The 13,023-nt window shown below is 46.9% G+C and overlaps 1 protein-coding gene across 2 annotated transcripts in view; it reads left to right on the top strand.

Moving 5' to 3' along the window:
* Positions 1-13,023, top strand: part of ATP9A (ATPase phospholipid transporting 9A (putative)) — a 172,036-nt gene that overhangs the window by 153,221 nt on the left and 5,792 nt on the right. For both annotated transcript variants that reach the window (XM_024352113.3, XM_009437420.5), the window contains exons 23-27: positions 1,619-1,774; positions 5,345-5,409; positions 6,895-7,003; positions 7,921-7,978; positions 10,482-10,685. In XM_024352113.3, coding sequence (XP_024207881.1) covers positions 1,619-1,774; positions 5,345-5,409; positions 6,895-7,003; positions 7,921-7,978; positions 10,482-10,685 — 592 coding nt within the window. The remainder of the gene's footprint in view (positions 1-1,618; positions 1,775-5,344; positions 5,410-6,894; positions 7,004-7,920; positions 7,979-10,481; positions 10,686-13,023) is intronic.

The raw sequence follows: 13,023 nt of genomic DNA, 5'->3' as shown, positions 1-13,023 counted from the left end.
AACACACTGTACATTTTGTTGTGCAGCTTGCTTAAATCTGTTACATCATGGATTTGTTCCTACATGAGAGCATACAGAGCCATCACTTCTTACTCTGACTCTACCTTTTTATTTTGAAAAATGTCAAAAGTTGAAATACAACAATGGAAAAGTTGAAATAGAACAGTGAGCATCCATCTACCCTTCACTTTGGCCAATTGTTAATATTTGCTACGTTATCTTTCTTTCTTTGAATCAGTAGAAAGTAAATTGTATGTAATGTTACCCCTAAATATTTCAGCTGGATCTCTTTAGAACAAGGACATTCTCCCACACAAAGAAAGTAACATCATAACCACGCCCCACCCCCCGCCCCGCCCCCCCAGGCACCCCCACCCCATGTAACATTGATACAATGCTACTATATAATATTCATGCTCAACCCCGTGTAACATTGATATATAATGGTACTGGATAATATTCATGCTCAAATTCCCCCATCTGTCCTCTGAGTGTCTTCACAACTTAAGTAATAAAAGCTCCAGGAAGGATTGCAAATCACATTTATTAGCATGTCCTCATGTTTCTGATATTCTTTATTGTAGAACACGTTTCTCTCTTTTTGTTTGGTTTGGTTAGAGGGTGTTTTGTTTTTCATGTCAGTGACATTTTTGAAGCATTCAGGACAGTTGTGGTGTCTCACGGCACACAGTTCTTGAACCCATCAGATTGATTCGGTTCCAATTCTGGTTTGGCATGAGCACTGTACAAGGGGAATTGGTGTTCTTCCTGTTGTGTCGTATCCAGAGGCTCTCATGTCCCTCTGTCCCTTTATTGTTGGCTGTCACTGCCTTTTAAAATGAGAGAATTCGGCCAGGTGCAGCTGCTCATGCCTGGAATCCCAGCACTTTGGGAGGCTGAGGTGGGCGGATGGCTTGAGCTCAGGAGTTTGAGACCAAACTCGGCAACATGGAGAAACCCCATCTCTACCAAAAATAACTAAATTAGTCAGGTGTGGTGGTGCATGTCTGTGCTCCCAGCTGCTCGGGAGGCTGAGGTGGAAGGATGGCTTGAACCTGGGAGGCAGAAGTTGCCGTAAGCCAAGATCACACCACTGTACTCCAGCCTGCGTGACAGAGTGGGACCCAGTCTCAAGAAAAAGTAAAAATTAAAAAATACAAAATGAGAGAATTCCATTATATGGTTGCACTGCAAGTTATTCCCACTTCTGTGAGTGTGCAGAGCTGTGTATTCAGGAATATCCTATCTAATATTGTTAGTAGCTCTGGGTTTTTGCCTCATGTTTAATTAGCTCTTAAGGGAACTGAATGTTTTAAAATATCTATTTTTAAATGATTCTTTGCTACTTATGGGGTGGGCTGAACTCCCAAAGTATTAGATCCACTTGACGTCCAAATTATAACTATATGCGATTCGGAATGGTTTTTATTTAAATAAATTCCCCTTTTAAAATCAAATTTAGACTTGGACCACCAACTGCATATAGCTTGAAACCAAAGAATTTCTTTCTTGAAGTTCTTCAAAGATCTCCTACAATGTCTTGCTTTTTCGGTGAAAGAAAATGTGTTTGCCCTGACCTCTTGTGCTTCTGATGGTGCCTAATTTTATTGGATTTTAGGAAGGAAAACAGGCTTCGTTGGCTGCAGACTTCTCCATCACTCAATTTAAGCATCTTGGCCGGTTGCTTATGGTGCACGGCCGGAACAGCTACAAGCGGTCAGCCGCCCTCAGCCAGTTCGTGATTCACAGGAGCCTCTGTATCAGCACCATGCAGGTGAGTGGACAGCTGGCCCCTCTGCACATGTGCATGTGGCTATACCATGTAGGTGAGTGGACAGCTGGCCCCTCTTCACATGTACATGTGGCTATACCATGTAGGTGGGTGGGCCGCTGGTCCCTCTGCACATGTACATGTGGCTATACCATGTAGGTGGGTGGGCAGCTGCTCCCTCTGCACATGTACATGTGGCTATGTAATTATCATGGAAAAAGCCTGGGAATTAGATTATGCTTTGGAGCTGTCACCCCTACCTCGCCAGTTTAAATCCCCCACCTGGCTGCATTCCAGCTGATAGACCTTGAGCCAGTCCCTGAACTTCTTGGTGCTCAAGATTCCTCCCCTGTTAAGCGGTGCTGGTCATTCCTGCCATGTGGTGAGGATGTGTGCGTTAGCAGTGGTGACATCCAGTGCCTGGCATGGGGCAAGTGGAGTGTATGAGTTATTTTAATTGTGGGTACGTTGTTATAATTTGTTTGCTGGAGTGAAAGACGCAGAGTTAAATGCTGAATGACTATTCAGGCCCTGGTTTTTCACCTTTTGCAGAGGTAAGGGCCATCAGAGAACAACCACTAAAGAAGAATGTACTTTGCTTGTGTGCTTCCTGTACCCTAGGCATCAGGCTAAGTGTTCACAATGCAGTGTCTCACATAAGCCTCACAATAGCCTGAGCCCATTTTACGGATGGGGAGGCTGAGGCTGAATATGGATGAGAAATTTGTGGTGTCCCGCAGGGATTCAGTCAGCTCAGGCAGGTGGACCTCAAAGCTTGCAGTCACAATCTGAGTACCTTCTTGATACGCTCGTCATGGAGGGCCGGGGACCGTGTCCACTTGCAGGGGTCAGCATGACACTTGGCACTGAGGTTGACTCAGCATCACGGTTCTGTCTTCCAGCAGAGCCTAGTAGGGGAACTGAGTTTAATTATTATGATCACGAATACCCTTGGAAGTTAACATCTTGTTCCCATCTTGCTTTTTCATAAAAGGATTCTAGAGTATATATTTTCTCACCTTCTCTCTCACAAACTTCTTCAAAATCTGTCATCATAGGCCAGGCGCAGTGGCTCATGCCTGTAATCCCAGCACATTGGGAGGCTGAGGTGGGCGGATCGCTTCAGGCCAGGAGTTCAAGACTAGTCTGGTGAACGTGGTGAAATCCTGTCTCTACTAAAAATACAAAAATTAGCTGGACATGGTGGCATGCACCTATAATCCCAGCTACTTGGGAGGCTAAGGCACTAGAATCACTTGAACCTGGGAACTGGAGGTTGCAGTGAGCTGAGATTGTGCCACTGCACTCCAGCCTGGGCAACAGAGTGAGACTCCATCTCAAAACAACAACAACAAAATTTGCCATCAGTCTGTAGCAATTAAGTGTGGAGTAGAAAGGAGGCCAAAGGAGGGAAAGAAAATATTTTTGGTGTTGAAAAGCTATTGATTGTCAATCTTCTTTTTTGGGCATTGAGGTGAAAATGCTCCCAGTTGAGTGGTGAGAATGTAGGTGCAGTAGATCCTGGAACTCACGTCTCCTTCTGGCCATACCATTAAGGATCTGTGAGACCTTGAGCAAATAACTTTCTACTCTAGGCCTCAGTCTTCCCACCTGGAAAACGGGGATGATGAGACCCTCCTTGCCCTCGGACAGGGCCACTGTGAAAAACAGAGACGTTTTTAAGACATCAGTGCTAAGGCATCCTTACCGTGATTAGTAGAAGTGAAATAAGGTAACATGTAAACATCAGGTGATATTTTAATTTGTGAGAATGTTTAATCATACTTGAAAGGCGGTCTGCCTTGTACAATGTATCAGGTAGTGCTGCTTTGGGTACATGAGAATTCTCCGTCCACTGGCTACACCCCAGTTTTTTGGGGGTGATTTTATGTTTTAAATATCTATTGCAATTGGGAGTAGGGGAGCCTGAAAGTGACTTTCATCAAAATGATCTAAACCCAAACAGCTGCTGTGGTTCACCAGACCACATCTGTACTTTTATGTTAACTCACCAATTGAACAGGATAATGCTGTGGTTTTAATCATTGGGAGATTAATCAGCCCATCCTTGGACTCATACACAAAAGCTGGCCGGGATGAGCTGACTTCTTCAAAAACTGGATGTTACTGTTAACATTGATGTAGAAAAAGAATTCCAGGATGAGGCATTGTTCTTTGTGCGAAAGAAAATGCCTTTAACCCCTGTCCACTGTGCTGGAAATGGCCAAGAGCAAGTCCCAGTTAGAATTGCACCGGGACATGAGTCTGTCAGAGAACACAGTGTTTTTATTTTTCCCAAAGTGCTCTTGTCGAGATGAAGACTTTGTGGTTAGGATGACCCTTTTAGAGGAAGGGGCTCCTGATACTGGTTTGGAAAATAAACAACAGATTCTTGACATTTTTACAACCATCCTTCCTAAGCAGCGGCACAGCCTGGGTGAAAAGTCACTGGAAAAGTGGCTTTTCCGGCGCAGCCAGGGCGAACTGGGGCTTCCTGTGGCCATGGCGCTCAGGAGCACCTGCGCTCTGAGCTCTGTGCCGAGAAAGCACGTGTTTCTTACATGCTTTCTCTCTGTGTCCATTGAAGGTGCTCTGGGGAGCTAGCCCTGGTCTGATGCTATTTCTAATGACTAGGGTATCTCTGCCTTGCTTTCTTCTGCTTTCTAAAAGCTTTCAGGCAGCATTTGTCTCTGGCCTTCCGTCAGCTTTATATGAATAGATATCAGCTTGGAGACCTAGCCCATAGAGGTCCAGAGACGGAGCTAACAGAGCTTCAAGCCTGATTGGATCTCCCCAGCCTATTCATCATTAACAGCAGCTAATATTTTCCAAAGCAGGAAGCAGACATTTCCGCGAGGGTTTGTAAATATCTTCATTGCTTTTGTCTAATTGCAAAAATAATCTGTCACCATGCTCTTTTCAAAAATTTCCCCAAATACCGAAACATGTAATATAAGAAGTGAAGCCTTCTCTGCCATCCCAGCCCCCGTAGACACTTCAGAGGCTCTTTTTCCGTATGTGTTTCCATACCTACGGCACTTTGGTTAGCAGCGTGCATGCCTACAGAGGTGAGGATTCCGAGCTGTTTAGAAGTGTGCGCTCTGTGGCCACAGCTGGGCTTGAGTCCCGTAGGGCTGTTTACCTGCTCAGCCTCCCCACTTGATCCTGTGGGCTGCTCTGGAGATCAGCTGTGCTCATGTGCAGAGCATTCCTAGGTCCTGGAACTTAATAAATATTCACAACAGGCTGAGTAGACCCTGGAGCTGTGATACATCACCCTACCCGGGAATGATTCCTGGATTTGCTGCTTAGGAACTGTGTGGGCTTGGGCAAGCCAGTACCCTCTCTATGCCTCACTTTCTGCTTTGCATAATGAGGATGATGAGAATCGTACCGACTTCATAGGGTTGTTGTTGATGTTGTGAGAATGAAATGAGCAAATCCATGTAAAGTACCTTACAGCAGTGCCGGCACGGATGAGTGTTATGTAAATATCAGGTGTTATTTTTATTCTGTAAATGTAAGGGATTTTGTCATGACTTTTGGTGACATCCTCCTCTCTCCTTGGCACAGGCTGTCTTTTCCTCCGTGTTTTACTTTGCCTCCGTCCCTCTCTATCAAGGATTCCTCATCATTGGGTAAGGAAATCCTGCCAAGGAATTAATTGTTTACGAAACCTTCTCCAAATGCCGCAACAGAGAGAAGAAACGTGGTGGAAAAATTCTTGGGTTCCCAAGCCACATTGGATTCCCAGCCCCAGCGAATGCAGGCCCAGCACCATGGTTTAGAACCTCCTTGAATTAACAAGGTTTTGAGCTGTTAAGCCCTTAACCAGATGGAGGAAGTGGAGTTGGAGAAGTGTGTGGTGTGTTGCACTTTGCCAGTTGTACCTGGTCTTGAAAAAATACTCCAGAGTTATCAGTTGATTGAGGAGAGCAAGGTGGAAGGTTTGCAGACTTGGTGATTTCACCGGGGTCTTAATAAAAAGGGGTGGGGGATCTGAAAAATGCCCTCCTGGCCTGAACTGAGCCCAGTAGAAGTCCCATCCTTGGAGCTCCAAGGAGGGCCAGAGTCTACTGCCTCGGGGACGTGCAAGTAACAGAGCTTGGCTGCTGTGCCACAGTGACAGAGATGGTGTCACTTGGGCCTTTGCAGCCTGCAAACCCACCCCCATTACTGACCTGGAACTTCAGGATGATCCTTCTGACCTTTTCAGAGAACGTGCTCAGTCTCTGAATCACCCAGGTAGGTGGAGTTTGGTTACCGAGTGCCCTAGATACAGACACACGCAGCTGAGGTCACTCCTGGTTATGAGGAGACGGCGGGCGTGGGAAGGTCAGCTGCGCTCTGGAGAGTCTCACAGAGTCCGCTTTCCATCCTCCTGTGTTGGCTGATGAGTTCAGCCTGAGAGGAGGCACTAGAATTCTGCCTGCTTCTAACTGGAAAAGCGGGCTGTCTTTTGTCGGGTTCTGGAAGAGTACAAGAACATTACAGAATATAGTCAGGGGTTCCCTGAGCTGTGCACCGTGTGACCTTCCGTGGTCTGGTCCCATCTTCCCCGTGGGTCCTCATTTCCTCTTCCGTCTTCCTCAGCCCCAGCCCCACTGGCCTTATGGCTGTTCTTCAGACATGACAGCCACTCCCGCCTCAGTGCCTTTGCACTGGTGGTTCCTTCTCCCTGGAATGCTCTTCCTCCTGGGATTGGCTTGGCTGGCCCTCACCTTTTGTGGGTGTTCACTCAAATGTTGGTTCCTCAGCCTCTAAAATTGTACCATCACCCCCTACACACACACACACACACACACACACACACATACACACACACACGTCTTATTTCCTCTACCCCATTATATTTTTCTCTTTAGCACTTCTCTAACACACATAGAGTTTACCTAATGTATTTGTTTATTGACTCGCTGACCGGGATGAAAGCTCTTCAGGGCAGACGTTTTTGCCCATTTTTGCTCATGGGTTTCTGATGCTTACAGCCAGCCCCGGAGCATAATAGACAAGCAGTAAATATTTGTTAGAGGCATGGTTGGGACTTGGGTGCTGGAGGCTGGCACAGCACATAGCTCCTATCGCGTCAGCCAGGTCTTACCTACGGCGGTTTTCTCTCCCAGGTACTCCACAATTTACACCATGTTTCCTGTGTTTTCTCTGGTCCTGGACAAAGATGTCAAATCGGAAGTTGCCATGCTGTATCCTGAGCTCTACAAGGATCTTCTCAAGGTTCTGTTAGCTTCTCAGTCCCTCCTTCCTCCTTTCCTCCTTTGCTTTTCCCTTCCTTCCCTCCCTCCCTGCTTTTTTTCTTCGAATTTATTTCACACAGACCCTCCAATTCTGATTTGAACACACTTGAACTGGTAGCTTTCTTACTTTTGGGGGGAAGGTGTGGGAGTTTACATTTTTTCTTAAAGCAGTAATATATTCAGTGGTATAAAGAACGTGAAAAAGTACAGTAATAGATAAACTGAAAACAAGCCAACTCACGACTTGCAAAAAGCCCCTGACAGTTCCGCTTTGCAGTTGCAACTTACGTTTGCTCCCAGAGATGTTCTTGTGTACAGTTCCAAAAAGTGTGTGTGGTGGCGTGTGCCTAGGCATGTGTATAATTTTATTTGTCTTCCAGGGTTTTTTACCCAAGGGAAGGTTTATTCCCATGTAATGTTAATTCTTTTTTTTTTTTTTGAGACTAATTTTCACTCTGTCACCCAGGCTGGAGTGTAGTGGCTCGATCTCGGCTCACTACAACATCCACCTCCTGGGTTCAAGCGATTCTCCTGCTTCAGCCTCCCGAGTAGCTGGGATTACAGGCGTGCACCACCATGCCTGGCTAATTTTTGTATTTTTAGTAAAGAGAGATTTCACCACGTTGGCCAGGCTGGTCTCAAACTCCTGACCTCAAGTGATCCACTTGCCTCAGCCTTCCAAAGTGCTGGGATTACAGGTGTGAGCCACCATGCCTGGCCAATTCTTTTTTTAAAGAAATAATTCCTCCAATGTGTTCAGGTGTGTGCGAGCCACTTTATTGATGAAGACAGATGGGTTGCCTTATCTCGTTAGCGGGAGAATAACGTGAAAGCTGATGGCATGCTGCGTGAGCCCCCCACGAAACCGGCTCTAACCTTTCTCTGTCTCTCATTTAGGGACGGCCGTTGTCCTACAAGACATTCTTAATATGGGTTTTGATTAGCATCTATCAAGGTAAGGATGAGTGGAGACACCTGTTTGTCTTGTGCTCTGGCCCTGACTCAGGGTGTCCCCTTCTTGCCTGTAGAACAAGAAGAAACGAATCTGAAATAGGAAGGAGGGTGGCAGTGGGACCCAGGGGAGACCCCGCTCACCCTGTATAAGGACTTGAACATCAGACATGCGCAGTGCTGCTGTGTGAGAAATGAGGTAGTGAAGCCAGAGGAAGGCAGGTGGACAGTAATCAAAGCCTGTGGGGCTGCTCCACTCATGAGGCAAAAAGCGGATGCTTTCTGGGATGTTCTGAAACCTTTTCTGAGAGTCAGGTCAAGTCGTAGTTTTGGAAAAACATGTTTACCTCAGTGGCCTCCAGAGGGGGTCTTCCCAGACTGTGGAGGTGTTGTAAGATGACCTGTTGGAATATAAGAAGAAAATAGCAAAACTTCTGTTTGTATTTATTTTTCCTAACTCTTTTACATTTACATATATATATATTTATTTATATATATATTTTTGAGACACAGGGCAAAGCCACCATGCCCAGAATCCTTTTTTAGTATTTCTATTTTTATGTATGTTTTGTAGTGCACATAATAGATTTTATATACTTATAAAATATGTTTTATATAATATGTAGAAACAGAGTGAGACCCTGGGCGGCGGAGGGTCTCACTCTGTTGCCCAGGCTGGAGTTCAGTGGAGCAATCACGGCTCGCTGTAGCCTCGACCTCCCCAGGCTCAGGTGATCCCCCTACCTCAGCCTTCTGAGTCTGGGACCACAGGTGTACACCACCACCAGATCAGTTTCCAAATCAGTTCATTTCTTCCCAATGGACTGTGAGCCACGAGTCCCTGCAGGTCCAGCAAGATGACCTCATGCTGTGCTGTGGATCCTGTCGGGTGCTGACACAGGCTTTAATTCCTGTCTAGAAACCTGTTTCTAGTTCAGCATCTTAGACTACAGGTGTACACCACCACACCCGGCTAATTTTTGTATTTTTTGTAGAGATGAGGTCTCACCATGTTGTGCAGGCTGATCTCAAACTCCTGGACTCAAGCAGTTCTCTTGCCTCAGCCTCACAAAGTGTTGGGATTACAGGCATGAGCCACTGTGCCCGGAATCCTCACTCTTTTTTAGTATTTCCATTTTTATGTATGTTTTGTAGTGCATATAATATATTTGTGAAATGGTCCTAATATTTCTATATATCTGGACAGGTACACATATATAACTTACAAATAAACATGTGTATTTGGGGATTATTATTATTACTATTCTGAGATGGAGTTTTGCTCTTTTGTCCAGGCTGGAGTGCAGTGGCGCCATTTTGGCTCACTGCAACCTCCGCCTTATGGTTTCAAGCGATTCTCCGGCCTCAGCCTCCCGAATAACTGGGATTACAGGCCCCCGCCTAATTTCAGTATTTTTAGTAGAGGCGGGGGTTTCACCATGTTGGCCAGGCTGGTCTCGAACTCCTGACCTCGTGATCCGCCCACCTCGGCGTCCCAAAGTGTTGGGATTACAGGCGTAAGCCACCGCGACTGGCTGGGGTTTATTATTTTTTTAAAAAATAAATTTACTGTTCATGTCACCTATTGGGGTTTATTCTTTTTTTTTTTTTTTTGTAACAGAGTCTTGCTGTATCACCCAGGCTGGAGTGCAGTGGCATGATCTCGGCTTACTGCAACTTCCACCTCCCAGGTTTAAGAAATTCTCGTGCCTCAGCCTCCCGAGTAGCTGGGACTACAGGCACGCGCTTCCACGCCCAGCTAATTTTTTTATTTCTAGTAGAGACAGGGTTTCGCCATGGTGGCTAGTCTGGTCTTGAACCCCTGGCCTCCAGTGATCCGCCTGCCTCAGCCTCCCAAAGTGCTGATTACAGGTGTGAGTCACGACATCATTTTATTTTTTATTTTTTTGAGACAGGGGCTCACTCTGTCACCCAGGCTGGAGTGCAGTGGTACAATCTCAGCTCACTGTAACCTCCATCTCCCAGGCTCAAGTGATCCTCCCACCTCAGCCTCCTGAGTAGCTGGGACTACAGGTGCATGCCACCACGCCTGGCTAATTTTTGTATTTTTTGTAGAGATGGGCTTTCACCTTGTTGCCCAAGCTGGTCTCAGACTCCTGAGCTCAAGCAATCCACCCACCTTGGCCTCCCAAATTGTGGGTTTCCAGGCCTGAGCCCCCGCGCCTGGCCGCGACTCCATCATTTTAAATATTATATTTAACTTTCTATTTCTTTCATCAACTCTAGATACTCTCCCTCCCTGCCTTACTTCCTTTTTTCTCCCTTTTTCTCACTTTGTAGTTAAAGATTATTTATCCTACAAGGTCAAAGAGGAAAATCAGAAAACCATAGGTTCAGACCTGCATAAAGCACCAGTCATTAACCTCATGTAACAAGTGATGCCTTTCATGTCTAAATGAAAACTGCGGAAAGGAGCCAGGTGTAGGCGAGCAGGGCGCGGCTTTCGCAGGGAGGGTGAGGGGAATACCCTTCTCTGGCGTTTGCAGGGAGCACCATCATGTACGGGGCGCTGCTGCTGTTTGAGTCGGAGTTCGTGCACATCGTGGCCATCTCCTTCACCTCGCTTATCCTCACTGAGCTGCTCATGGTGGCGCTGACCATCCAGACCTGGCACTGGCTCATGACAGTGGCGGAGCTGCTCAGCCTGGCCTGCTACATCGCCTCCCTGGTGTTCTTACACGAGTTCATCGGTAAGACCCCTGAATGCTTAAACCCCGTCCGTCACCCCCAGTGAATCTGGCCCAGAGGTCTCACTGCCATATGAAGGAAGGGGGGTTCCCAGCTCTCGGCCTGGGCTCTTCCTCCAGCAGTCCTTCCCGCTCAGCTGTCCACGTTTTCTTAACAGGTGTTCTCTAGGGACAGGTGGTAGTTGTGCTTCAGGGTGTGAAATTGAGGACAGAGGGCGTGATTGCAGTAGACAGTGTTTTTCTTTTTCTTTTTGAGTCGGAGTCTTGCTCTGTCACCTTTTTGGGGCTACAAAATCTTTTTGTTCCCATGAAATCTTAATCTGAAGTCCAATCTATGAAACTGATAAAAGGAGACTTGTGATAGCAAAGTGGCAGTGCTGGGAGGTGCCGAGCCCCAGAACCTTGCCCGTGCAGCCCTGCCTTGCTGCTGTGTCCTGATAGAGCTCCTGAGGGACTCCAGGGATCTCAGAATACAATCTGCTGCTCCGCACAGCAAACCAAGTGCTGAAGGTACTTGCCAGTTCCGTAGACGTGGGAGCACCTGCCGTGTGCCAGGATTATGGTGGCAGATGAGGTGGACAGGCTCGCCAGGGAGCTGCCCTTCTTGTTGGGAACACACGATAAACACACATAAGTGAGTGTGAGCACAGGAATATCAGATGTGATCAAAGTTACCAAGAGAGAAAAATGGGGTGAGGTGCTAGATGCCCAGGCACACCCCAAATAAAAAATGTTATGGAGGCCGGGCACAATGGCTCACACCTGTAATCCCAGCACTTTGGGAGGCAGAGGCGGGTGGATCACGAGGTCAGGAGTTTGAGCCCGGTCTGGCCAACATGGTGAAACCCCATCTCTACTAAAAATACAAAAATCAGCAGGGCGTGGTGGCACACACCTGTAGTCCCAGCTACTTGGGTGGCTGAGGCAGAAGAATCGCCTGAACCCGGGAGGCGAAGGTTGCAGTGAGCTGAGATCGCGCCACTGCACTCTAGCCTGGGCGACAGAGTAAGACTCCATTTCTAAATAAATAAATAAATAAATAAATAATAAAAAATGTTGTGGGAATGTAGAGATGGGGGAGTGTCAGCACCATCCCAATGTGGGGTGGCGGCAGATTTCTCTGACCTCAGTAGTGATTCCAGGTACTCTTGGGCTTGTCCAGTGTCAGCCACTGTCTCTAGATGGACAAGCCTGGTTTCCTCACTCTTCCATGCTGACCTCACTTGCTTTGCCATATCAGTTAATTTCTTCCCAATTGATTGAGCCACAAGTCCCTGCAGGGCCACCAAGATGACCCCATGCTGTGCTACGGACCCCGTCGGGTGCTGACACGGGCTTTAATTCCTGTCTAGAAACCTGTTTCTAGTTCAACTAGAACTTGCAACACGGGCACGGTTCAGATGATCCAGCATTTTCTGTGTTGTGCTGTGGATAGATTCTGAACTCTAATCTTGGTTTCCCCCGCACGGGGCAAACTCAAGCCGCTATGGCTTTGGAACCTCAGGGCCGGGGTCATCCTGAAAGTCTAGCTGGTTTAGCAGACAGCCCTCTTTACACCTCTTTCCTCCTCAGTAGGAGCATTTAATTTTCTGTCTGTGTTATTTAAACAAAAAACCCTCAAGAGTGATACTGTTTCTCCTTTATCAGCTCGGGGAGCAGGGCCCGGAGGCTGCTTCTCTGCTAAGAAGCTCATGTGTGTTCAAGATTTGCAGGATAGACTCTCTCTGGGGGAAACTTTCAGTTATGACAACCCCCTCACGCCCCATCCTCCGTGGGAAACCTGCAGGGCCCAGGCTCTCTAGCAATGGCCCATCCCTTGCTCCTTTGCCCCAGGCCTTCTCAGTGGGGGTGGTGTGGACCCCACCACCTGGGGAACAAACATTGGTCTTTGGTGGGGTGTGAACAAACCCTAATCTTTTACGTATAAAGGAGATGTATATATAATATTATAAACAGATACACAGTATACCTGTGACATTAACATTTCATGGAGGTGGTCAATTAGGAGAAGAAGAAAAGTCTAAAAATGTTCCTTAAGGGGCAATAACAAGAAAAAGGCAGAGAAACTCGACCTTACCCTGGAAGCATCTTTGATCGCGGCTCTTTTGCCAGCTTCCAAAGCTCCTTAGGAAGGTTTTAGTAAAGGTAAAAGAAACATCCCCTGAAAAGTAAAGGTTTCACAGTTGCAGCCCCAGTTTCTAGAAAGGATTTGTGAGCATTTACTGTGCGCTCCAGGAACTAAAGGAGCATCCCTGTGAACAGTGGAGTTTTAAAGCAGTTTCACCCTTGTCACTAGTCTCTAGAAAGCGTTTTGTGAGACCTAGTATGTGCTCAAAGGCTT

The sequence above is a fragment of the Pan troglodytes genome, chromosome 21 (assembly GCF_028858775.2).
Source record: "Pan troglodytes isolate AG18354 chromosome 21, NHGRI_mPanTro3-v2.0_pri, whole genome shotgun sequence".
NCBI classification, from domain to species: domain Eukaryota; kingdom Metazoa; phylum Chordata; class Mammalia; order Primates; family Hominidae; genus Pan; species Pan troglodytes.
Note: the sequence above shows the minus strand (reverse complement) of the source record. Positions and strands in the feature narration are given on the sequence as shown.